Here is a 27,886-nt window from a genome sequence, read left to right on the forward strand (position 1 = left end):
TATTTAGTTTTACAAATTATGCTTTCACATTAATTTTTATAATTATTAAACATGATGTTATCACATGCATAACATTTTTTCTAAGCAGAATTTCCTATCACATTTTTGCTAATGTAAAAGCAATCAAAACCTGTAGCTCACTGTAGAAAAAACAAGCAAAATCGCCCTTAACTGTATAGAAAGGCTAAGGATAGGACTGTGTTGTACAAACATCTGTGGATGCCTATATAAAAAATTTAAAGTTTTTGGTATTTTTGTTGTTGTTGTTTTTGACTAAAGAACCAGTGCTAGAATGGCAAAGCTCGTGTTCAGGAGAATTTGGTGGGTTTTCCAGTGTGTTTAGCATCTCCTTGTTTTAAATTGCTTTGGATCATTTTCTCACAGCAGACTTAGGTAATGATTCTTTGTATCCTTTTGTGAGTGCTTTTGTCTGCTCACCTTAAGGGTCGCAGTGGTTGCTAAAGAGATTATGATGACACAGCCTGTTTCATTCTGTCACAGGGCTCACCTCAAAGCATTGCAAGTTTTCTTACCTTAGCAGAAAGGTACCCTGGCTAATTTAAGACAGCTACCTGATCTGGGCCCCTTGAAATCGTGTCACGTCAGTGGAGTCTTTCAAGAGTCATGACCCCTGGCCCTCCTTTAGGCCTCTAAGACAACAGGATTGATGGCACAGTGAAAGTTGTCTGAAATGTCTTCTTTCTTCATTCCAAGCTCTGTGGAACTGGTTTTGGGCTCTGCTGGTGTTTCAGTGACTTTTAAAATACTTACCCTGGTAAACACCAAGTACAGGACCTCCCCAGGCTCAGTCATCTTAAATTAAAGGCATCACTGTGGAGTGGGTTCAAAATTCATACCACTAGAACTGAATGGGGATTTTTAACCAATTGGGGGTTAAATATATGTTCAATGAAATAGTAATGGTTCCTAACTTACATTTCTTAAATGTAATTATATCTATTATTTTTGTCTTTGGAAGAGTCTCAATTATTAAAGAAGTCTTCAAAGCCCAGTGACAGGATTTCTTAGCTCAAACTATTAGTTTTTTGGTTTTTTTTTTGTTTTTGTTTTTTTAAAAAGTTTAGAAAAGATTCCTCATCCTAGGCACAGCTTTTGGACTCATCAACACCATGTTCTTTTCCATCAGCTTCAGCAACAACAAAAAAAGTCCGCCGCCCACGTCCCAAACCTAAAACCACACCCCCTCCAGAAGCACCTCAGACTATATTGGGTAAATATGTGGTTTGTGATTTGTTCTGTATTGGAAGATGTTCTGCATATCTCTTAAGGGTAAAAGCTCCTGGTTTGCAAGGAGAACCTCACGTGCACAAGTAACTTACACTTCTTTCTTAAGAATATTGTTTCTTCATGGTCGTTATGTTTATTTTTCTTACTCTCTGATTATATTCGCATCTTGAAGATGGGATTGCTTGGTATAGGATTGAGCCACAGCAATCTTATCAAAGCTATTACATTTATTAAGCCTGCACTCACCCTCCTGAGCCACCTCAGCCCTTGGCTCTGAAACAGAAGTTAGGTCTTATTTACCACTTAGTTGACAATACAGCAGCAAGAAAAGCTGTTTCTGCATAAGCAGAACGTAACGTAAAGCAGCATGTTTGTGCGAGCATCAAACAATTGGAACAACCCAAATGCTACATTTTATGAACTCTGAAAATTTAAATAAAAACTCCAAGATAATTCATAAGAAATTAGCGCAGGATTTGAAGGTTCGAAGGATGAAAGAACAGATGGAGAACATGCCAGACTTGACTTCCCAGACATATAACATATAACATGTGTTCCCAGACAAACGCTCTCCTGTCAGTTCTGTCACAGAATGCTGAAATCTTCACATTCATCCGATGGGGTTCAATGGTTCTCACTTTTGCACAAGATCATGCTCTTTCTATTCATAGAACTAATGAGAACACAACCCAAGGATGGCAGAAAGGAAGAACCGGTTGTTCATCTTGTTAAGTGACAGTATGTTCTCCAAGGACTTCTCCTCTTAATGGGTGTGGTTCCAGCTTCCTTACAGCCACGAACGCCCATCATAGACAAACCATAGTGTAACCTCAACACTTCCTACATTTTCCTCCTTCTCACCCTAGACCTGTTTCTCCTTGACAACTACTAGCAAGTCGTGGGTCTAGCACATACTCATGGGACAATATAAATACAAACTTTATATATGTAGTCATGCAAAGCGTTACTCACAGGGACAGAATCCCTGGAAATCACCATAGGGTTTATCTAAACTGCTCATTGCATCTGGCATTGATCACTGTTTACAGTGGATGTATTTTCTGATTTTGCCTTTTATAAAAGATCTGGGTATCTTACAATTTTTTTTGATGATGAGTTAGTCATCATATTAGTTAAAATTGGATAATTACCAGCAATGGGATTCCAGAGTTGATCTCCAGGAGATGCTCGACAGAATCCAAGGACTGTGACTAACCTCTGAATCGAATGTAGTGATTCTTTAGAAAAGTATTTGAAAAAGAAAGAAATATTCATTTTCTCTAATTAAGAATATTAAAATAAAAAAATAATGTTGCATCCCAAGAAACCTTGTTTTTACTGATAGGATGTTTTCTATTATTCTGTACATTCATAAGGTCTCTTTGATGTCTTTTCTTCTCTTGATCAGTTCCTGCTACAACCCTTGAAGCAGTTATTAGAACTGAGGCTCCAGGACTGACCTTAGGTGATGGCATAGCACGTCCTTCCACATCTGCATTTCTCATCCCTTTTGTCAGCTTCATAACCACTGCTTCTGGGACTTCACAAAGCTTCTGTGTCTTTGGGTCCTTCAACTGCTTCACATGTTGAGTGTTAAAGGGGTGTCTTGTTTTTATAACGTCTTGTTTTTATGAGCCAATTTATTGAAAAAGAATACACACATGTACAGATGCAGGCTCACTGTGACACCTTAGACTTTTTCTATCTCTGCTTCCATGTATCATGTTGATCACATGCACACTTTTGTTATGTGGTATCCATCTCTGTCCGCGTCTTCAGGGGAATCTGTACCATCTAGGCTGAGTTAACTGAGTCTGTGAAGTTCTTATAATGTGCTTTTTTGAAGATGTAAATTTCTGCATTTTAATCATGTTCGTGCTATGTTTGATTTTTGCCATTTTAGGGAATGATAAAATTTTGGTTTGATGGGGACGCATATAGAAAATATGCTCAAGGCTGATCAATTGATGTTGTCAGGACTTTCGTTAGTGTGAAACCACGCACACCACCATGCACACAGTAACTGCAAGGTTTTGTAACATCTCTTCGTTCGGAAACCCTTATGAGAAGCTATAGGAAACATTCTTAATATATAGATTCATATTTCTTCATGAGTCTTATTTCTTAAAGAAATACAAATATCATAAAAAGCACAATATCAAGACGGGATAAATATTACAAAGCTCAAATGGGAAATTTCTTGAAACCCAAGAAATCATAAGAAACACATTCCTAGCCAACATTTCTAAAATCCAGAATACTGTATTAACCTGAGGTTTTCTTTCTTCAGCTCCCAAACTGCCTCAGCAACCAAGGCATCCACATCCCAAACCTAAAACTACAAGGAGTCCAGCTGTACCTCAGGCCGAACTGGGTAAATCTGAAGGGTTTCTGCTAAGATCTCTAGCAGCCCATCCAAGCAGGTCTTACAGAAAGTATAATGGCAGCTCAGGTGGGATAAGGGGAGATAATGTAATGGCTGAAATCCTTATGTTCTATGTGCTAGGATTTTCTCAGTGGTTGTTTTTCTAGCAATGCTAGTCATTATCAAATGTTCATAGTAAATACGTACGTGAATGAAACAACAAGAGAATGAGCATATGTCTGCATATGTAAATTTCATTTTCTCTAGTTAAGAATATTAAAATAAAAAAATAATGTTGCATCCCAAGAAATATTATTTCTTGAGCAGTTACTGCCAAGTCCTGTGAGTCATAGTAGGCATTCAAGTCAGACAACAGTAAGCACTTTCTGAATGGTGCTAGGGAATAGGTACCACAGACTTTGCAGAGAATGTCTTTTTGTTCTTTATTTCCCCCAACTGCTTATAAATATAAAAGTAATTCTTACAGGGAAGATAACCTAGGGACTTATAAAGGGCAGAGAATGCTTGATAGCCAGTGAAAGGAAGCAAATTTCCTCTTATGAAAAGATAGGGTTTCCAGAAATTGAATGGTTTTAATGAGGCTCCTGCAACTAATGGTTGATAGGACAAGTTGAACAGTTCTGAACTTGGGAGCTTAGAGTGCACCAGAGAATTGATTTATGGCCACACTTTCCTTGGGTGTTGGACAAGGCTGCCTTGGTATGTCACAGACAGAGTGACTGCCCCTTGTAATGTACTCAAGTTGGAGATCTTGTCAGTGAGGCAAATTTGGCTTAGATGTTAGCCTTGCTCACTGTAACAGAAGGACTAGCACAGGCTACTTACAAAGGAGAAGTTTATCTAGTTCAAATCCTTGAGTGTTGGTATTCAGAGGCACATCCCAGATCCTGGTAATGGTATCCCTGCTTGTATCATCTCCTGGCATGGTGCTATGGTGGGTGCGTGTACAAGATCTAGTGAGTGATCATATTTCAGTCCAGGAGCAGAGAGAACTGGAAGAACCAGGTTTTTCCTTTTCTATTCACTCTGAAAAGCTCAAAGGGTCACACAGAACTACCGAGGGGTTGTGCAAGCTGTCTCATGTCCTCAATTACCTAAGACCTTCTCACTATATCCTACCATCCAGAGGTACCATTACCTTGTAATAGCATTCATGGACGAGGCGTCAGAGGACACAAGCCATATTCAAATGATAGCTATCTGTTTGGGTGCATTAGTAAGCTCAGATCATTAGAAAATGAGGAAAATTTGAAGGTACTTTATATAAACTTTGTAGGCCAGTACCTACAAATGTTTGGTTCCACTCGTAAGAGACGAGTTGGCATCTGAGAGCGGAGACACTGTATCATTTTAGTTCAGAGAGTTAGTCACATGGCTTAGTATTTCAGAGATGTTTCTATGCTGCCCGAATTCTTTTGAATGAATATTTTAGTTTTTATAAGTTCTAATGTTTGGGATAGATGTCTTGATTATTTGTTTTTGCTATTTTTGGCTAGTTTCTACTTCAGTCTTTGAACCAGTTACTCCTTTAACAGAGGATCCAGTGACCACAATAGGTAATGATACTCCTGACTCTCAGCAAATACTTCATTCATTACCAGCTTCATCCTATGTTGCCACCCAGTTACATTCTTCATTTTATTTGAATTGAACCTGTTTAGAAATGCTTACCTCTTCAGTGTATAGGAAGCCGTGGCATGGATCTAGTTTGGAATATTGGTCTGCCTTGTAACAATATTCAAATGTTGTTTTAAGGTTTTGGATTAACCAAATTCTTGGTTAAGACCAGTTTCAAGCATATTTGGTGTGTCTATCTCTAATTTGTGCAAACAGAGCTACAACAGGGAAATTTTTTTTGTTAGTATGTAAGCAATGTGATTTAGTAGGTTGAATAGCGTATATTATCATCAGATTGCTATCTTTAAATACTAAGCTCCATCCTTAATATGAATTGAAGTCCCCTCCCTCTCCACCATAGTTTTCATGTTTCTCAGTCATTGTAGCCCAATAAGATAATTCCAGAAGAATTATTTGAAAATACTAACTAATAATTTCAATTAATATGTCAGTGTTTTCCCCCAAAGGTACATTCAATAACAAATGATTCAATAATATAGTAGGAGGTACAGATTCCATATATTGCCTGAAACTCAGGATAATTTGCCAAGCTTTATAAAACCTAAAGATTTTTTAAAAAAAATTGTAATATGCTGAACCATAACTTTAAAATAAATCAACTTGTTTTTATTTTAGCTTCAAAACTGTTTGAAAGAACACAAACTTAAAGCCACCCATGTCTAGATATGAAACCTGAAACCAGGCAATGGTTGCAATATCACCTTGTTTTGGGTTCCCCTAGAGAGGGGACTCTCAAAAGCCTGTTAGGCACTCATGGCTGGCTAGGCCTTTACAATTGGAAGAGACATGTACAGTCCTTCTTTTAACTAGGAGTAGCACGGAAGTTACTTCCCTTCTCAATCTGGAGACTAATGAAATCATGAGAAGCTGTTTTTGGAATGGCTGCTTGCGTACTTCTTAACTTCAGGACTCTTTAGCAATCATATTTTTTAAACCTGGTGCTTATTTTCTAAGTGAGCTTTCTATACACTTCTTACAAAGCATTAGAAACATGTAAGAACATAGGTAAAATTGTCCTGAAGTTTCCCCTGCTGGAGACAGACAAGCATTGTGACATGAGCAATTGCTTGCTGAAGCATTTCGAAATGAGAGCAAAGATGGTGCCTGATGCCTGTCTGGGAGATGGGTGCAACCTGCAGTTTGGCTAGTTGGACAGGATTGGTGTTTTCCGAGAGCTTTACTAGGACAGCCGTTCCACAGTGTTATAGAGTGGGAATTTAATCAACAGGGATCATCTATTCTTACAGGTCCAGTGGTTTCCCCTGAGGCTTCTCCGTGGCTCACAAATAGTTGCCTTGCTATGTTTTCACATGGCCGTTCCTCCATGTATAAGCACACTCAATGTCTCTTCTAATAAGGATATTTGGCAAATTGGAGAGCTGACCTTATGATTCCTTAATTACATCTATAAACATTGTGTTTTCAGCTGGACTTTTACCCTTCCGTCTATGAATTGTGAGGGCACAATTCAGTCCATAATACTCTCAGCCAGAAAAATACACACACACACACACACACACACACACACACACACATTCTAGATTCAGTGTTGTGCTGGCAGACTCATTTTCAAGTAAATGTTGTGTCCATTTATACATGTTTTTAAAGCTCATATTTATTAATTCAGTTCCTATTACAGACCGTGAACCTGTTACAGACCTTGAAGCGCCTGTTGCTTTTAGAACTGAGGCCCCAAGGACAACACTAGGTAACACCCTTACTTGCCAAGAGCTTCTATGGCTCATTGTATAGTTCGCTAAGTCTCCATTCCCACAAGCGGCCTTTCCACCCCTCCGAGAAAGCATTCATCCTCTTCTTATGCCATCTGCTTCAGAGTTCAGAGCATCTTACAGACACGCTTCTTTTTGTGCTTATGAGAGCTAAGCATGAGCTTAGTTAAAATATTAATGGCCACATGGATTTTTGAAAAAGTCATGTTGTCCTGTGTTTCATAGAACAGTGTTCTGTTTCATAGCTGAGTTTTAACCACTGTCGAATGGCTGCCCATCAATAACAGCTGCTCCTATGCTTCTTGGTATATCCAGGTTTCTAGATCTATTTCTAAAAACTATTGCACAGTGTGTTTGTTTCTTTTGTGTTGTAATTTAAGCACTGATGTATATGATTTAAATGTATATGATATATATATATATATGTAAGTAATGATGATTTAAGTAATGATACACCTCAGTATAAATTTGACAAATTGGAGATGTTTAATTATCTGAATTATCTTAATATGATTCAGATGCCCTCCTTCATTAAATGAATCCTTCCCAATCATTTCCCCCAAAGTGGGGCTCTATGACTTTCTCCCAATGAGTATCAATCTCCTTGCCTTGAGTGAGCACCTCAACTGTGACCAGGAATTTACTTCAAATCACTGTCGACGACAAAAAGAAGACACACTTGTTTAAAAAATAAGAGTGAGAAAGTCTAACTAAAGGAATAACTGCCTGCACCTTTAGGAAATCTGAGAGTTGCAAAGGTCTCTTGTGTCCAGGGTCATAGTAACCAAAGTAACACGAGGCTTTTCTTTCTTCAGCTAGCAAAATGTCACAAAGAACCCGCCGTCCACGACCCAGACCTAAAGCCACAGTGAGCCCTCAAGCACCTCAGACAAAACCTGGTAAACTGGGTAAATTAGTGTCTTCAGGGTGAGCCCCCCTTGTCTGTGCCTTCAGAGACTCAAAGCAGTGGTGGTGGTAGTGGCTCTTACACTCCCTGAGTGTGATAATAGGAGGCAGCATCAACAACTTCTCTGTGCCTGTTTTAAGGAAATTATGGGTAGGTGAGACACAGTAGGATTTAGAACTCAACAGAAGTTTAGCAAATGCTTAAACAGCATTCTTTCAGATAAAAGTTTAATTATATTTTTCCCTTGGGGCAATTGATACTCTAGTCATATATGTTTTATGTAAATGTTCAAATTTAAATATGCATTTTAAATCTCTTGGCTTATTGTGTTGTCTTTGGCCAGTTCCTCCTGTAGTCCTGGAACCTGTCACCCTTACACCTGAGGCCCCAGTCACAACACTAGGTAATGCTGCTAAGCCGCTTTTGTAACAGGTCTTCTCCTCATTGTCACACACAGGGAGTTGAATCTTAATTCATGTGGCTGCTGGATCATTCTTTGTGGCCTTTTAGACATATTCATCCAAAAATTATGAAGACTTCATAATTATCTGCTTTTAAAATGTCATACATGAAACTTCTTTGGGCCTTTTATCTGCCATGTTGCCTTCTTGAAGTGTGTCCTGTTTTGTATTTTGTTTTAAGGGGGTGTCACTGTGACTGGACTTCAAATATGTCAAAAGTCTCAGCTACACAGAAAAGCCATTAACAACTTCATGGAGCCCAAAGGGCCAATGGCATATTTATGCTTCCCTTTTTTTCTGCTGGCGTAATATTTTGTTGTTTCATTTCTATTTAATAAGCTTTATTTTGATAATTATATAGAAACCATATCATATATTTGAATGATTAAATTATAAATCACAAATAATAAGTAGTGATAATGTCGACTATCCATTTAAATTTAGGCATGGTTCCTACTCATTTTTGTTCCAGCCATGCCACATTATGAGACTTGGATAATAATTACTAACCTTTATTTCTATAATTAAATGGTAGCCTTTCTTCATAGAATTTATGATTGAAAAAAACTAGATAATAAAAAGCCAACAAGCTATCATCTTTTCACCTTCTGTGACTTCCTGACTCATAAATAACGAAAATACATAGTAATACAGTATTTTTCTTTCTTTAGCTCCCAAAATACCACAACAAAAACATCATCCACCTCCCCAACAAAAGCCCATAATGAGACCCGAAATACCTGAGTTCAAACCAGGTAAAGCATATGCACCCAGTTTAACCAACCTCAGCAGTGTGACCTAGCAGGGCATTGGAAGTTACCTGAATGACTGAGAGCCTCCAGTGCATGCCCGTGTGAGCAAAGCTGCACATCAGAGGCCAGGGGATGCACAGGAGCTCCACTGTACAGCTGCTGAGCAGACAAGACTGAGTGAGGGAAGTCTGCAGGCAGCTGGATCCCCCACTGCTTCCTGTGTGCAAGCTTCTCGATCACCTTGCATTCTTAGAACTTCCTTTTATGTCCTAAAAATACGATTTCTTCAGGATAATTAGATCCAGTTCAAATAACAAAAGCATTTATTAATTACCTTCTATCTCCTCCTATTCCTACTAACACTTTGGAGTGAAACGGGGTGGGGGGGAGATAGATCTTGATTCTCAAACTTGTAAGACAGAGTGGAAACCTTTTTTTGTGCATAACTATGGCTGAAGATGGCATAGGACGAATCTATGCAAGTGCAAGATTAATTTGGGGGGTGTAAACGTAAGTATTAGGTACATAAATATTTGAAGTCAGGAATTAAAGGTTAAAGAAGTGTAGAGTCTTGAAATCACATTAGAGCGTGACTGACGAGAAGAAAGGAGGGGAACAAAATGAGAAGAAGAGCGAGAGGAGTCTCGGGAATGCTGCTGTGGAGGAGTTTCCCCTTTAACGTGGGAGGAAAATCCTTTCATACCTCAGCCAGTCTTTGGTCTGGCAGACATCAGCACCTCTCCTTTCTCATAAAGGCGTACTCCTTCTTTGTGTGTGATGAAGGAACCTCACCAATTCATCATGTTGTTGGCTCATTTCCTTTCCAAATATGAGCTCTAAGCAATGCGCCCACAGTCCATTTTGGATTATTAATTAATCAGCAATAATTAATAATTACTACCAATACTAATTATTTATATTATTGATCAGTTAATAATTTTAATATCAATAAAATATTTATATTAGTAATTGAATAATTGACTAATTGTAGCAGTATTATTAAGAATGAAAAATGAAAAAATACGTGCCTGACTTTGGTATGACAGGTTCTTCGGGAGTCAACTTCTTGCTTTTCCAGTTTAATGGTTTTTAAGGATGGTGCATTGTCATAGAAACAGGCTTGCAATCATGCAAAGAGCTCATCTCTTGTGAGACCCGCCATAGACCTTCCTCATGTTGTCTGTCAGGCTTGTAATCATGCAAATATTATTCTAGGAAGATTCATAGTGAAGAGATTTTACTTTTCAATTATTTAAAGCAATCATTTGATTTATTTTAATACCTTTGCTCAGTTCCTACAACAGAACTTGAACCTGTGACACTCAGAACTGAGACTTGGGTGACAACAAAAGGTAATAACACATTGTGACCCTGGCTGTGTCCTCTCCTTTGTCACTGTCAAACTCATGACATCAATGTCATAGTCACACGTTCTGCTTTCTGTGGTGGCACCATCACCTTGTTTGCTATTCTATAAAAATCTTCATTCTAAGAGAACTAAAAACTATGGCTCTTCAAAGAGCTCACCTCCTGTGAGACCCGCCATAGGTCTATCTCATGTCGTGTGTCAGGCTTGTAACCATGCAAAGAGCTCTCGTGAGACCCAGCATAGACCTGCCTCATGTTGTCTGTCAGGCTTGTAATCATATGCAATAATTTTGTCCTTGTGTGTCCTGTGAGGACTCTGGAAAGCAGTTTTCATACTTCTAACAATTACCATTAGTATCGAGAAGTTTCCTTAAATATCGGAAATCCTTCTCTTTAACTATTCATCCATTTGCCTTTATCATGTAACATTCGTTCTTTGACCTTTCAGTTAATTACATGCCCAGTCTTAATTTAACAAACTATCAAGAACTCCTGATCAGTCATACTCAACCACCACCATGCCTTAACAGGGATTCTCAGCACTTTTGTGGAGAGTGGTTCTCCCTCTATGTCCAGGTTCACATTTTCTAAGTATCTCAGTGGGTTGTCCTCGAACTCGTGCTCTTCCTGTCTCTGCCTCCCAAGTGCTGAGATTATGGTGTGTGCTACTGTTTCTGCCTCCTCAATCCATTTATTCTACTAAAGTTCTGTTTTTTCCTTTCACTCTTCGACCTGGCCACTACGTTTTCCATTTTCCATTGACCTAGCCAACAGATCTTTGCTTATAAAGGGAAACAAGGAAATATGAATGAAAGTTTTGAATTAATAAGTTGAAAATCGAATTACCTAAAATATGATAAGTTTTACTAAATTTGGCACCATTGCCCCCACAGCTTTTGAACTACAGACTTTGTTATAATTGAAGGTTTTCTTTCCTCAGCTCCTAAAACATCAAAACGGACCCGTCGTCCACGCCCCAAACCTAAAACCACAACTTCTGAGGCTCCTCTAACTACACCCGGTAAATTGAGTTTCTGGTCACAAGGGGACTTGTAGCAGCTCTGGGGAAGCCATGAGGAATTCCAGTGGTAGAAGCATTAGCTCATGCGGCTGAAGGCACCATGTGACTTGCCTCTGCTACCACTGCCATGTATATAGGGAGAAACATTAGGGACCTGTGTCCTGGACTGCTTGTGCTCTCTACATTAGTATCATCTCTATCACCACATACATAATTTGTTACTGCTGCTTTAATTTCACATTCTTCTCTTGAAGACAAAATGTCACAATGGCATAGGTAGTACTGTGATGGGAAAATTCCCTGAGAGCTGTCAAGGGAAGTTGTTGAACGAGCAGTTGAGAAGTTTGGATCTGACCCAAAGAGCATCAGTGACCTTTCTATCCAGCTAGAACACCCTGTTTTCCTAAGGATAGCAGAGAGCTGTCCCCCTCAGGAGCACACTTATGAGATAGCTCCTGTCCTGCTTTGTTGAGTACCTTTGTCACACATGAGCTCAGCCCAACCTTACACATGACTTCTCAGGAGACACGTGACTCGCTTGCTTTACCCTCGGCTGCATCTCATACAGAACTGTTTGCTCTCTCTGCACACGTTTAGAAATGTTATTTTCTTAAAGCTTCCACAAAAAAGGCCTTGATCACAGAAGTTGTATCTGTGCAGCTTTGGTGGTAAACGTCTATAATCTCTAGGTCAGTCAATAGTAGCTGGAATGAGGTACTCCACATACCCAGGGGAATATCACCTTGACTTTATTAGGATGTTTAGCACACAGTATAGTCTGCAACTTAGTACTTCTTAAAGATATGTTTACTGGGGCAGAAAGTGATCAAATCATGAAATAACAAACTAAATCACAGACGGTTTCTTAAACTTGCTCTCCACTTATTCCAGGAAGGGTGTATTGTTGTCGTGCTGAAATCTGACATGTTTGTTTCATTGCCTTCAATTAGTTGCTGCTACAGAGCTTGAACCCAGTGCTTTTAGAACGGAAGCTCCTGCGACTGTGGGTAATGAGAATGCATGTCCTTCCGCTAGCAGTGTTTCTCCCATCATACCATCCATCGTCATATCATCCATCATACCGCCAGTGCTTCTGCATCTTAGGACCACTCCACCTTCATCCTCTGTTGTCACTCCATTGCAGTCTTTGTCTTGAAGTCATCCTCAGTTCTATGCCATGTTATTAGTTGAATTTCTGAGCATGCTGCATGGACTAACTTCAGGACATCAAACTGCCATATCACTCACTACTCAATGTCATGACAGGTGATCACGTTCATGTCTAAACAGCGCTAACTAATACCGCGTCTCCATGTGAATCTCCATCTCTCACATTTATGCTGTGTATCCCTCAACAACTGTGAAAATGTGCTTCTTTATTCAGAATGCTTTTGGGTATATTGGAACCTTTGTGATACATTGGAGCAATAGTTTGAAGAATGGTGGTTTTAATAAGTTGTTAAACTTAAAAGAGGCAAGCTCTTGAAGTGTTCAAACAGTAGGTTTTCGTGATAGAGACTCCTTTTCTAGAAGGTTCAACAGTCTTTTTAAATCAAGGATCGTTTTGAGATTTTGATGAGTGTTTTTCAAAGGCTTGTCTTCATATTTCCAAACATTCAAAAATTTCCAACAAATGAACTTTTAATTATATAGTTATTTAAACTGTAGACAAAAAAATTATATGTAGCCATCTTGTTTTCTATAGAAGCTCAAGAAGACTACTAAGCTTTCTTTAGTGTAGTCAGAAAGGAATCTACCTTGTAAACATGTAAAACCTGACCAACACAATTCCACAGTCATGAAGGGACAGGCAATGAAATGTCTAGAAGATCATCCCATGCACAGTGACATAAAGTTAGGTGTGTACCATGCCATCTTGCAAGTCTATGTCATGAAATACTAAGCACATAGGCATAAGTTAGCCAAATAGGAAAAAAGCAATTGTCTCTTTTCTGTTAGGTTGAGACTAAAGATATTCTCAAAATTAGCCTAAAAGTGAATTTTTAACTTGTCTTCGATTTATTTTCTTCCTTTCTGTCTAGTTCTTGCTACAGCCCTTGAACCTTTCAGTCTTAGCACCAAGGCTCCTGAAACATCAACATTAGGTAATGGTACTGTGTTCTGGAATGGTTTGTCTTGCTTGTTCCATATGCATTCCACTACCATCCTAATGTCATTGTCATCTGCTTCCTTCTTGCCATCAGCCATTCTTCAAATTCATATGCTACCACTTCTTGAGAAAGTAAAGGTTCTTAAAGTTACCTCTTGTAAAAGCTACCCATGGACCTAGATGATAGCTGCTGTAGTTGTTACCTTATTTGAATGTGTAGTGTATTTTTGGCTAAACAGAGCTTCCATTTAAAGCTGAATTTCAAACTAAGCTATTAATGTCTGCATCTTACCTAGACAGAGTAAACTATAACAGTATCATGGGGCAATGGCTTCCTGAGAATCCTGAGAAATTTCAGTGTCAAGTTGAGGTCCTACTACCTGAGCTTGGCTATAGTTTGTTTGAGATTGGAGATCTATGACTCTCTTCATTCGTTGACTTAATTTTATATTTTAGGTTTCTTTCTTAAGAATCTTTGGTGATAAAAAATAGAAAATATTTTAAACCCAAGACATACATGCTCTAAATTTCAGGGAAAGGTATTTTAACCCCAATCTTTGTTTTCAAAACCAACAGCATGAAATTAATATCAACTTTCTTCCTTTAGCTCCTAAAGTACAGCGGACCCGCCGTCCACGTCCCAGACCTAAAACCACAGCAAGTACTGATATGTCTGAGTCCAAGTCGGGTAAATGTGGAATGCCTGCTTTGAGGGCTGCTAGCAGTCTGTCATAGTTGGGTCCCAAAACCATACCAGTAATGGGAAGCTGATGTTCTCGTGCCATTTAAGGAAACCAAGTCATTGGGTCCACTTAACAGTTGCTCCCTGAAGAGCCTCCCATACGAGCATGACTTGGGAAAATATGTTCCTAATTCCCCAAGTAACTTGGTTTGGATCAAGTTTTTCACTTGGAAGATGAGTTGATGGCAAGATTAGCATTATTTACTCATGGTTACATACTAGCATTGAAATATAAGGTCTGTTGCTGTGGCCTTGGTTATATAGGCAGAAATTTTTTCAGCATCCAAGAAATACAACATACTGTTTCCTTTTTACTTTTGTACATACTGCCTAAGAAAATTTCCATAGCTGTCCTCCATAATAGTTACAACCAGAAAACCATGTAGCTAGGAACCTCTCAAGTAGACAGAATTAAAAACTATGTAGCCAAGGTCAAAGTTGTTGGCTATTTCCCACAACATTTTTGGTCTACTGTGACCAACTTTTTAGAAAGCCACTGTTTGCATCCTGCTCTAGAATTTAAAAACATGTTTGTCATTTGAAACTCATGTTTTGAAAGAAAATTTAAGGAATTTTGTGGGTGTTAAATTTTCTCATGTTCTTGTTCTGGGCTTTGAACTTGATATTCTTAGTTCTGGGTCTCCAGAAACAACATTGGATAATGATTTTGTGACATTCAGAGAATGTTTTTTCTTGCTGGTTAAAACCCATCTGCTGTCATGGCTACATTGTTCATACTTTGTAAGACTCTGGCTAGGATAGCATTTCATACTTTGTAGTCAGTCACGGAAACTCCAGTGTCACCTACCTGCCATTTATCAGCCATCCTTGGAACCACTTGCAGATACCAATCTGCTATGGCATTCTTTTTAAAACTCCATTGGTCCACATTATTGCTCCTCTCTTTGGTGGTTAGACCTATAAATCTACAGTAATTAAGAAACATAACCTCCCTCTGAACAACTTACTTCCCATCAAATCAGTCTGCTGTGCTTATTACTATCATTTTAAGTCATGAGGTATCCCTATTGTCAATAAAATAAGCTGTTCACTGAAACTCTAGGTTCCTACATCACTGATGATCTCTGCCATGGCTTACTGATGGCTCTTCTCTTTGCTAAGTAGAGACTTTGCTAGGTAGTATTATTATTCATTCCTTACTTAACAGATGAACGCTGTGTCTTGGATTTCTAAGGAAACTCATAGTAATGTTCTGTAATGAATGAATAATGTCTTTCCAAGGAGGATGCTTCAAATCGGGAGTCAGCAATTTTAGTCTGAGAAGGGTTAGATAGTAAAAGTTTCAGATGTTGTGGGCCATCCAGTCTTCATCACAGCTGTTTACTTCTGCTGTTATAGGTGAGAGGTAACTATATTAGCTTGTGAATAGGCCCTGGCTCATGCTGGCTTATGTTGTGTCCATGTTCAAATAAGATTTTGCATTTCATGCCATTTTCACATTTTACATGGTGTAAAATATTGGTCATTTTTCATCATTTTTTTTTAAAAAAAAGATTTACAAGTTAACTTAAATCCTCTTTTTCCAGCTCTCACTGAACTGCAAACTCTTGTTTTGAAACCAGTGACTTCACCAAGCCTAGAAATGACACAAAGTCAACCTGGTAAATTGCTTGATTTATATGACTGCAGTAAGAGTTTGTATGTTCAAATACAAAAACTCCTTTTGCTATGGTTGCACACTGATGCTAAATTAGTAATACTGTATCTTTTATTATTCTATTATATACAAAATATCTATCCTTGTTTCATTGAGTTTGCTCTATATTTTCTGGATAACATTCACATAACTGATTAATCAGTCAGCAAAACCTCTGAGGACTGATTATATTCCTTCTTAATTCTATCCACAGTTATAAAGATGTGGTTCTATTAAACAGTGAGCTAAATGTGTGCTCAGCTACCTTAAAGAATGCTAGTTCATTTGTAACCATTGAAGAATCAAAGCATCATTTTAGTAAAGATTCTTTTTAAGTTCCTTAAATATGTAGAATCTTTTTAAACATACTGACTTTCAAGTCACAAACAAAATTTAAATGTCATATTAAGAATACTGCTGTTCTCTAAAGCTTAGCTTTGAAAAATTGGATTCCATTTTTTTAAAGAATAAATTATAATTTCTTTATTCTGTCTTTTAGTTAGATGAGATGACAGTTCAGTACTCCCATTAAAGACTTAAGGTGTGTTTATTGACAATAACCAAAACAGTTACCATGTCATGGATTCAACTCGGTTATTAGGGTTTCCTTTAGTGCTTAGCTAATGCAATGGTTTCTTATCAGAACCAGGTCACTCGATCTTACCAGGTATCCAAAACTCTTCTGAATAGTTAGTTTGTCTATTTTGCCTAATGTTTACAACAGCACATCTTTGACCAGCTGTACCATTGTTTGATTTGCTAGTTTCTGATGACCTGGAATTGGTTGCGTATAGTACTGAATCATCCCAGTAAAAATGTTCCCAGTGGAAACTCAAGACTATGTGCTTTTCCATCTCATTGAAAGATGCATCATTGGATGTGATCATTCTTTGTGACAATTCATAGCCACCTGCTCCTCATGTTTCCTCTATGTCTATCCAATGGGTCTTCAGAGCCATCATGAATGTAGTAACTCATGCTAGCTAGTATTTGCTATATTGCAATTCAAGTTTCATAGCTTCCATAGTTTCCACTCAGTTAATGAAATTCATAATTTTTAAATTCTGATTATTCTTTGTATATGTACATGTGAATGTGTACATATGTAATACATGTAATATATGTTTACATGTAATGTATCTTTTCAGATTGTGTTAAGGCTGCATTTTCATGTTTCCAAAGGACTCATCCTAGACTTTTTACTTACTAAAATATTTATGCAAAAATATGTAAGAAAGTAAAATTACCTACTCTACATTAAGTAATAATTGCTGTAATGGACCCTGAAAGGCATTTGTTTGTGTGTGCATGTTTCTATGTGTGTGTGTGTGTGTGTGTGTGTGTGTGTGTGTACATCTGCCTATCTGTCTTTTTTTCCCACACAGCAAGTATCGCTTCATTTTTACTCTACTAAATTGCAGCAGTTTTCATAATCTAAATACCTAGCCTGTATTTTCAATTAAATTCAGGGTTTCATGACAACCTGCTTTGCCCTGCCCACCACTAACCAGTCATTTCATGTTTCTTCCCCAGCACCAGGTGAAACAGATTATGTAGATATCACTACCAAAGAACCTCTCAGGCCAGAGGAGCCAAGGACAGAAAGTGGTAAAATTTTCCAAGCTATGATTCACTTATTCTGCTATGTAAACTCTGATACTTGATTGAACAGATTTGAAGGGCTACACTTCCAATCCACCTATCAATCCACCCACTTCTCACCCCACCCCTAACTGGGGATCAGTCTAGGGATTCACATGTTTCTGTAAGTGCTTTAGCAATGAGCCACACACATCAGCAACTCTAAGTTAATTGCATTCTTAGAATTAACGTGATGGTTGATATTCCTTGAAACCGAAAGTCTGTATTTGTTAGTATCTGAAGATCAAAGCATAATCGCATTTGAAAGTCGGTTGTTGATAAAATATGAATATTAGAGATTTAATACTATGAAATATGACTTTCCTCCTTTTTGTCCTGCCTAAAAAACATTGTCTTGTCTATAATATTATGACAAATTCTTGAGAATGAGATTGCAGATACTCAAGAAACATTTGTGAAGCTGAACGTCTTCCCATTTTTAAACTCATTCTCCTTTGTTTTGATACAGTTGTGGAGTCTCTTACGCATGTGTCTGAGCTTCCTGAGACCCTGCTAGGTAACGACATCCTCAGCAGCACATCTCTGTGTTCTGTGTCTTCATTGCATCTTCACTCAAGAGTCTCATGATCACCCTCATTGTGAATTCATGTGGCACTTGCTTTCTCTGTCATTGAATTTTCTTCCTAGTTGTTCTTGTTCATAATCATTGTCCAAAAATGTCTTTTCTTGTAGCATCATCATCTTGGTTTCCTACTATTCTTACGTCAGCGAAATACATCATTTTCCCTAGTATTACAGTCACTGCCAGCTCAGCACTATCTGGCTGAGGCTTATGATCTATTTATATTTTCTGACCTAGAGATGTACTTCCCATTAACAGTCTTTCCATCATGTTGACTTAACATGTTTGGTTCTCCGCTATCTGTCATCCAAGTGAAAGTCTATACTTCTTAACTGGTTTGTGCTATCATTTTAAAGTTACCTTTTCCCCTTCATAGTTCTTATTGAATATATCATTCAAGAATTGTTAAAGAGGTGGAGATTTTTGAAGTTATGATATTGCTTATCTCAAAAGTATTTTACAATCTGACATCTATCTTTTTTAAATAGAATGAGTTATGAAGAAGTATGAGAATGCTGATTTCCTGAAATTTATCCATTTTCTTTTCCTTTCTTTTGCCATCTGTTTGTTACCATCCTGTTGTCTGTAATCTGAGTTTGTCAAGCACTATAGTAACCCCAGTATAATTTCCTTCAATTACCATAGAAACATCACCTCTGCCTTCCCAAACTATAACCCTACTCAGACCAGATGTGCCTCAGACTGAACCTGGTAAATACACTATTTTGCATTTCATATACGAGGTGAGTGTTTGTAAAATAACAACATGACCTGTCCATTTCGAAGCCCTGGCTATTGTTCATCTCAGCCTTCGACGGGTGAGCTTGCTTTTCTGATATACCATCTCTCTGTCTGTCATCAGTGATCTCTCTCTCAAATGGCAGTGTGTAAATCTTTAACATAATGTTGAAAATTACCTCTCCACTACTTTTAGTAGTTTTAGTAGTTTTTAGTTCAAGAAATAGTAAGAATTAGTAGTCTTAGTAGTTTTTAGTTCAGGAAATAGAAATATTTTAAAATATTTTCTATTTTATTTAAAGATATATACATATATACACACACATATATGTACATATGTGTATATATGTATATATATATTTGAATTACTTTGTTGTCTTGACCATCTTTATTTTGAGATATCTTACTCATGTTTGAAATCATACGATACTGACAGAACCAGATTTTGCTGTATAATCCACATAAAGGGGTATTAATCAATCCTCTTATCATTACTTGGAGGCCTCACTACTGCTCACTCCTTCTTTCAATAATCCAGTGTCTCCCTATATCCTTCCCCTGGTATTAGAAAAACTGGTATCAAACTATTAGTCATAAAGTTTTCCTTGATGGTGGAGTTTGATCTAAATGAAAGCAAATCACCTTCATGGATAATAAAATTTATGCAGTACCTACAGTTCCCCATGGAATAGGAGTTAACCACAAATAGGCCCAAGCTTATGTTTGGTTGTCATTGACCTATTTTTAAGCCAGGCATATAACCCCAGCAATCTATGAGGCTGAAACAGGAAGATAGAGTTTAAGGCCAACCTCAGATACATAGTAAGATAATTTGTCTCATACCCTTTTCTCAAAAAAAAAAATACTTTATATGGTTCTATTTCCAATGGAGGTAGGATATTAATTTATATCACTATATTCTAAAGCATGTATTAAACATGTTTCCTAATAAATGGTACTTTTTGCCTGAATTCTTGCCTGAATTCTTCATTGACTACATGAATGGGATCTGTCTCACATCATTACAACTACCACTGCCAAAAATTCTTTCAATAACCTATTAACATGATATTGAGTGTCTAATTCTATATATTACCTGTGATTTTTTTTTACTTTTGTTTTTGCTTTTATTTTGTGAGAACAAATGCTTGTCATGTAGCCCAGGCTGGCCCAGAACTCAATATTCTCCTACCTCAAACCCTCAAGTGCTGAAATCACAGGTATCTACCCCATGTTTGATCACCAGTCATCAGATGACATTTGGAATTGCTTCTCAAAATATTTTTGTCATCACATGGTCTTTTGTGCCCTGGGAAAGCAAATGGCACATCAGTTAGGACCTCAGGAAGAAGGAAGCCTGCACCACGACATCACTAATACATTCAAATAATTAATTTTAGGATTACAACACTTTCTAAGCATGTGCCAGTTTTGGTGGAGATTGTGTCCATTGGCCCTGATTAGCTAATGATGCTCTAAACCACCAGCTTATTTTAAACCGAAGTAACTTCCTATGTATCTTGGTCTTTATCTCTTTACAGGCTAGAGACGTGCCCTAACACCACCGTGTATCTTGTATGTTCCCATTTATTATCAGGAAGAAGTCAATCAACCCTGCAGATTCACACACCAACTTCCGGTGTCTAGAAACTTGTTCTTGATGAATGATTCTTAAAGTTCTCAAACTACATAATATTAACACCAGTTTGTTTCTTCTTCTTAAACGTCCAATGCCAAATAGTTCTTACTTTCAGCAATGTTTTTCTTAAGACATCTAAAGCTGCATGGCACTGTGGATACCATTTTGTACGTTTTGATCTTTGGTTTTCCCACACACATTTTAGTTCCGCTGAAGACAATGTTCTCAGAGGTGCAACGCCAGGCCTGATAATTCCTTTCCATTATTGGGATATACTTTTATTTATATACTTTTATCTTCTCACTGAAGAAAATAAATGATTTTTATATCAGTTTCTCTAGAGCTTTCCTTGGATCTTTGTCAGCGAAGGAACGCAGCTTAGCAGAGAAGCTCTTTGGTGTTCAAGTTTTCTTCACCACTATAACCACTAGAACTGTACTTTGTGTAATAATATCATATTTTTTACATCCAACTTGCTATTTAAATCATTCTGCTTGAATTTTTATCATAGTAATTTCTCTGTTTGGAAAAGACATGTTTATATTTAAAGAATACCCCTGCATATTTATGATAACGTGGATTAGTAATGAGATGACGGTTATTGTGTGCTTCATTGTTAACCTATTTTAAAAGTATTTGAAGTAGGTATTTCTAAAACATCAACAGTTCTCTTTTGTAAGCTGAAATTTGAGGTATGTGTAATCTGTTTCTTTTATCCTATATCCATAATCTCCCTCTCCTTTGCAGCTCTCTGAAGATTTTGGAGAGCAATTACTGGGTTTATTTATCTTCAGTCACTCAGCAAATACCTTTGAGCTTCTAGAAAGCACAGGAGTTCTGGAAAGGGTCAAGGGCTCCAAATCTGTGAATCTTTGTCTTTCTTTTAGCTCCCAGGCAGACACCCGGTACTCCCCACAAGCTTAAAACAACACCACGCCCAAGAATCCCACCACAACCGCCAGGTAACCACCAAGTTTATGATTTAACTTCTAAGACTTAAAGTTAATTAGTTTCAGTTTTTAGCTGTTGTCAAAGAAGTCTTCCTTTCTGGGAAACCTAAAGTATTTATCATTACTTCTGGACTTCATCAGAAAGCACATAACTAGGCGAGTTCAATCCAGAAAGCTTTCCTAACCTCTTACTGTTTCAGATGGGGAGGTCCAAGAGTGGGTTTCCGAAGGGGAGCTGCTTAACCCCTTTCTCCTAAAAATTTAGGCTCTTTTCCTGGCCTTTCTGCTGTCCCACAATGTGCTTCCACTAACCTGAGTCCTGCTCCTAAAAATGACCTAGCCACTAAACATGGGAGGAATGCTACTGTCAGTGACGCTCTACAAGCGAGAAAAGAAAATGTTAGCATCAATATTAGCCTTGGTCCAGGTGGTAATTCTTGAATCCTACCAGGAATAGTTTAAATAATTTCAGGATCTCTGCTATTGTTCTAGGTATGACCTTAATATTTGATTCTGCTTCTTATTCTTTTTAAGAAAACTGATTCAAAGACTATTCTATATTTTATATCTCACTAATAGTTAAAAATTTGCCCTACTTTGTGTATTATTAATCTGTTCATATTAATTACTAAATTTTATTGTGACAATAATATTTTTGAGATGTAAATATATGGAAATAACTAACAATAAGAAGCAAAGCGAAATCTGACCCAAAGAACTGGAGTTTCTAAAGCCTGAGGTCTGGGCACAGGGATCATGTCTGGCCCTTGGAGTCTGTGGCAACTCTCAACTCTAGTGCTTAATATGACCCCAGTCATCAACCCAAGTCAAGCAAGCATATCTTGAAAGAAAAAGAAGCCCTCTATTAACTTAATTCCTGGCTCCTCTGATATGAAGATAAAACAAACCCTCTTTATCCCTTTATCCTGATGATGTCAAATGTGATTTCTTGGACTTCATTTTCCAACAACAAGGAATTTTCATTGGATTTCTACCTGATCAATTTTAAAACTTATATTATTCACTTTTCTGACTGACTCTATCACTGCTACCTTGTTCTTTATTACAGTTGAAGCTTATTCCCTGTCAGGACTGATGTGTTAGCATGAATAAGAAACAAGATCTGAGTTCTCTCTTTCAGTTCCTAGGGGATCTCAGCACACTACTTCCAAACCAAAAATGCCACCAAGTCCTGAAGTGACAGACACTAAATCTGGTAAGCATCTTATTTTGTATTTAAGCTAATCCTGCTTTCCTACGCACAGGCACTGAGACAGTTGAGTTCAATGAGCTAATTCTATCATGCGCCCAGGTGTCTCAGGTGGCGCACGCCTTTAATCCCAGCACTCGGGAGGCAGAGGCAGGCGGATCTCTGGGAGTTCGAGGCCAGCCTGGTCTACAAGAGCTAGTTCCAGGACAGGCACCAAAAGCTACAGAGAAACCCTGTCTCGAAAAACCAAAAAAAAAAAAAAAAAAAAAAAAAAAAGAAATTCTAATTGCACATGTAGTAAAGCTATTATTACAGTGAAAATGGAGAGAAGTGTGCCAAGAACAGAATGTTTTTCCTAGAACCAAAGTTTGTTGTTTGCTTTACTGTGGGTGGATTTAGGTAGGGTTGCTGGAACATTCGAATATTTTATAGGTAGAGGAGAAGAAACTCACAGAAAGAGAAATATGAACTATTGATGAAGCTATAGGAGAGAATGGTTGCGTGTATCTCAGTCATGGAGAATTTAGCTGACACTCCCATGGCCCTGGGTTCAGTCCCTAGCACTAAAAAGAAAAGTTACAGTCACAGTGCTTGGGAGCTGGACCCAAGGGGATCAGGAATCCAAAGTCAGCCCCAACTACATAGCAAGTTGAGACCAGCCCGGACTACATGGAACCCTGTGTCAAAACCCACCAAAACAACCTACGATATGAATTAATAACAGATGCTAACATGCCTTAAAGGACATGGAAGGAGGTGGTCCAGTAAGCAGCACAAGGAAAGCCTAGGCAGTGTCCTCCAAAGGGTGGAATCCCTGGCCCCTCTCATGCTAATTGTAAAGCCATGAAGCTAGAACAGAGAAAAAGGGAGTCTTGAGGTGAAAAACCCACAGTGTCTACGTGTTTTACGTTTCTAAGACGGGTGATGTGGTTGCATCCTGTAGGCAGGGTAAACCTTACAGACCATATTCTATCAGCTTTCTCAAACAGTAGTGTCTTGATTTTTTCACGAACTCTAATGAAGCATCCATGTGTACACATTTTACACTTGTCCCCATATGGCATTACCTTGATAGTTATATTTTCTTTAGAGAGATCCAGTTTACCTAAAAAGATGGTTACACATAATTGATTAGATGGTTGATATTAATGATAAATTGGTTAACGTAATTATCTATAGTAATGATATACTAAAGGAAATATAAGGAAATCGAAACTGCCATCTAAAAGAAATCATCACCATCATTTATGTTTATGAGATGCCCTCAGCATGCAGGACAGGCTTTAGGGATTCTAATCTCATTTGATTTAATATACTAATCAAAGCCACAAAGGGGAAATTATGACTTGAGTTTCAAGGTCTCAGGTAGGAACATGATTCCTAGGCCTTTCCTGGGAGTTACATCTCTGCTGTCCCTTCCCCTGACTTCACCTGTTTTAGTGAGTTTGCTCTGCAGTTTATTAAATAAATCACCACTTCACACTGAGAAGGAAAGTGCCTACATTAGCAGCTGGAATCCACATCAGTCGCTTCTAAAGGCTTCAGCTCACTGAAGCAGCAGAGACTAATGTGTTTACGGTATGGTGGGTTTGTTAGGAGCACATCTTCCCCTTACTGCCTTAATCCCAGCTCTCCCTTGTCTAGCCTAGTACTGGGATTAATATGCATTTATTGCAGTCTTAGCATCTTCATGGTCTGTGTAGAACTAAATCCCAGTGTCTCTTCCTTCAGCTTCCAAGTAAATGTTGAGTTTGATTTAAAGTTGGAAATGTATTTCCCAAAACACCAAGTGGAAAAGGAGGAAAGTTTGATATTGGGGTGAATTTTCTTCAACTTTGTGAACTACTGATTCTTTCCTGTAGTATATAAATAAGTAAAAGCATTAGACTTTCAAATTCCTCTGGATCTTTTTCCCTTTAAACTCATGAATCTTCTGATCAGGCTGACCTAGAACTCATTGAAGTCTTCTAGCTTCTGTCTCCCATGTGCTGGGATTAAAGGCATGTGCCACCATGCCTAGTTTAAGTAAAGTTTTTATTTAATTATTCAGTGTACCAAATTCCACAGCTGTCATTGAGTCAGTACTAGCCTGGAGTAAGAACAGATTGACATGTGAGGTAAACCAGTCCTCTCTCCCCAGTCAAAACAGTGATGTCCACTCTAGACAACCTATCTTAAATTGTGCTTAGCTGCCTCAAAGCATGAAGGTTTCTTCATCATCCTCCTGCCTGAATCCTAATTTTTCAAGTTTCTAATAAAATACAAGACAAATCACATCGCCTACCACAAAGACACTGGTGTTTTGCAAATCCTCCGCGTGGGAGGAACTCTTTGCTTTAGAGAGTAGGCCTAGGCAGGGCCTCCTTATAGAAGGCCCTGCGATTAAGAAGTACCCTGCTAAGTTTTGGATTCGAGATCTGATATGAACAAGAGGATGTCATTCTGGTATTTTCCCCCATAGAGAGTCAGTGGCCAACATGCTCCATTTAGTGAACATAGAAGACAACATTCAAACTCGACAGCATGTCACCGACTAATGTGAGCTGGTCTATTATTTAGCTGAACTTATGAGTAATCTCATATTCGGGCATGCCTAATACCCAGTGCACAAGAAGCCTTGCCACTGAAGATAGCAGAAGTTGGCAGTAGTGTGTTTGTCCAGCATTTATTCTGTCCTGACCACAGTCATGAATTTCACACGCAGCCTTGTCTAATGGCCAGCCACTAGTGCTTTTTGCCTTTTCTTTCCACAGTAAGTTTTGAATGTCACTTACAATGAAATTTTGTCCCCTCCTAGGTGTTCAAGATTCTTGTCTTTTGTCACAGTGAGCCTGTGAACCTTTCATTCACTCCCCTAGCATAACGTGTTGTCTACTGCTATCTGAATCTTAGTGAGCATCAAATGGCAGCTACCAGCTCAGCTCAAACACTTTTCTTTTTGAAAGATTTGAAAACAACCTAAGGGAAGCCCACCTCCCTGTGTCTAGATTATCCATTTCCTCTTCTCTTTCTTTTCTTTTTTGAAGGAGAATTCAATATGAGCTATGACCAGCTTTCTCTCTGTTCACTGTAACCACACTCTCCTCCAGGAAGTCATAGTTTCCGTTTGGAAAGAATGGTCATTTTCTTCTAAAGCGTGGCTCTTTAGCTTTTACATCCTTCATGTTTTAGGGATTTTGACATATGAGGATTATGTTCACTCCAATACCATGCAGTATTTTATAATTTTTTCTTTCAGTTCCAACGGATGAACAACTTTCCCATAAAACAGACCCTGAGAGCTCTCATAGCGAAACTGGTAAAAAAAAAAAAAAATTGATTTTCCTACTTAGAAAGTATATTTATATTTTCAAAATCCTATTAGATAGATAGATAGATAGATAGATAGATAGATAGATAGATAGATAGGTAGATAGATAGATAGATAGATAGATATGCTGTGATATAGAAAAGTATGGTTATGAAATATATGTTTTCTTAGAGGTAGTTCAATTATATAATCCTGTTAAAAGTTTTTTCTGGTTAAATAGAGAAAAACTTACATAATAGCTTTATTTGCTTTGGAAATGTTTTACTAAAGAATAGATCATGCTGAAACTATACAGCTTACTTAATAGCTGAGATAACCTTACAGGTTTATGGGTTTTAGACAAAAAAACAAATAGGTTGCCTGCTCATTCATGTTTTCCTCAAAATGATGGTTGGTGAATAAAATAAAGATTTCTTTAACTAATATCCTTGAGTAGAATCTAGTAGAGCTTTCTTATATTTATTATGGTTCTTAAAGGATATTCAAGTTTATAAATAACTGTATCTAAAAGAGAAATAATTTGACTTTGTTATAGTAATTTTCATAACTTTTCTTCGCTTTACTTTTGGCCTAGTTCTGCCTCCTGTCACCTTTAGCGTGGAGCCACCAAAGCCAACAATAGGTAATGCTACTCTCATATTAACCAACCAGCTTGCTTGCTTTCTTTGTTCCCACCAAGATCCCAGGCTTTTCTCGAATGATCAAAGAGCCTCCCCTTCTCAGTTCATTTCATAATGTCATTCTCCCTGCGACCACTGTTTCAAGTAAAGACGAGCATGGTTTCAGTGTTGAAAGGTTTTTCTCAGGAGAAGCCCAGGAAGGCTCATTCCAAAGCCTTCCTTATCTACCTCATTCATCTCCACGACTCCACTTTCCCTGTTTCCTGTCCAGTTCCTATTCCTGCTAGTTTAATGGTTCTTGGTTGCACTGCTGCAACACACTACGTCAGCGCTTAGAAGATGGTGCAAGAAAGTAATAATTTGGTCAAAATATGAAACTCTCATTGATTTGCTTGTCTAACTAAACCAAAACAGATTCAAAATGCTCATCACAACAGTTTTGTAATCCTCTCTGTTTGGGGGTGATAGACAGCCAGCTACAACCTGAAGAAGACCAGGAAGGTGCCCTAACCGTACTCCATCTTGCCCAGGTCTCCTATGCAGTGGGCCAAACCGAATATGCTTTATTGGGCCTCCTGGTAGAAAACGGTTAAGAACCATTATACTAACATTCCATTGCTTTCTCCTGAGAGTCCTGTACACACCAACTTTCCATTTCCTCACTCATGAGATGTTTTCTCTCTTCTATTTCAAATGAAGGTGTCTCTTGACATCCCATTCTAGCTTATTGCTGGCTTTGATTCAAAGTTTACCAACTTAGTACTTTCCTTTTGCAGCGCCCTTAGAGACACGGGACATTTCTTCCACACCTGTAATTTCACCACGACCTAATCAAGAGGAGCTACAAACCACCTGGGGTAACATTATTTTTCTCCACAAGGGACTTATTGCTTAAAGAGTGCCCCTAGAGTTACATGCTCATTTTATTTAACTTTCCCATTGCATAGCTTTATGTACGAATGTCTACAAGCATCTTGGTAGTCAAGTTCCAAGTATAGTCAGCTCTCCTGAATCAAAACCTTTTGAAAAATTGTATTGAAAGTGATAAGGTGTTTTTCTTGCCATTGTCGCTCAAATGGTATCACAAAGCAACTATTTCCATGGCATTTTCTTCTGTTTATATTACAAGTGATCTAGAGATAATTTTATAATAGTACCCGCAGAGCTTATAGGCT

General features: G+C 38.0%; 1 protein-coding gene across 2 annotated transcripts in view; it reads left to right on the top strand.

The window, feature by feature from the left end:
• The window catches only part of Abi3bp (ABI family member 3 binding protein), a 207,210-nt gene that overhangs the window by 140,773 nt on the left and 38,551 nt on the right, over positions 1-27,886 (top strand). Inside the window, exons 22-43 of one of the 2 annotated variants that reach the window (XM_057765303.1) lie at positions 1,148-1,231; positions 2,657-2,713; positions 3,539-3,622; positions 5,131-5,190; positions 6,900-6,980; positions 7,818-7,901; positions 8,253-8,312; positions 9,042-9,125; positions 10,415-10,474; positions 11,431-11,511; positions 12,462-12,518; positions 13,554-13,616; positions 14,229-14,309; positions 15,911-15,985; positions 17,554-17,628; positions 18,131-18,178; positions 18,890-18,955; positions 21,509-21,583; positions 22,713-22,787; positions 26,020-26,079; positions 26,666-26,713; positions 27,488-27,568. In XM_057765303.1, the coding sequence (XP_057621286.1) occupies positions 1,148-1,231; positions 2,657-2,713; positions 3,539-3,622; positions 5,131-5,190; positions 6,900-6,980; positions 7,818-7,901; positions 8,253-8,312; positions 9,042-9,125; positions 10,415-10,474; positions 11,431-11,511; positions 12,462-12,518; positions 13,554-13,616; positions 14,229-14,309; positions 15,911-15,985; positions 17,554-17,628; positions 18,131-18,178; positions 18,890-18,955; positions 21,509-21,583; positions 22,713-22,787; positions 26,020-26,079; positions 26,666-26,713; positions 27,488-27,568 (1,539 nt within the window). The remainder of the gene's footprint in view (positions 1-1,147; positions 1,232-2,656; positions 2,714-3,538; positions 3,623-5,130; positions 5,191-6,899; positions 6,981-7,817; positions 7,902-8,252; positions 8,313-9,041; positions 9,126-10,414; positions 10,475-11,430; positions 11,512-12,461; positions 12,519-13,553; positions 13,617-14,228; positions 14,310-15,910; positions 15,986-17,553; positions 17,629-18,130; positions 18,179-18,889; positions 18,956-21,508; positions 21,584-22,712; positions 22,788-26,019; positions 26,080-26,665; positions 26,714-27,487; positions 27,569-27,886) is intronic. The other variant, XM_057765302.1, reaches the window with a different exon arrangement.

This window comes from Chionomys nivalis, chromosome 3, assembly GCF_950005125.1.
Source record: "Chionomys nivalis chromosome 3, mChiNiv1.1, whole genome shotgun sequence".
In the NCBI taxonomy this organism is placed as follows: Eukaryota; Metazoa; Chordata; class Mammalia; order Rodentia; family Cricetidae; genus Chionomys; species Chionomys nivalis.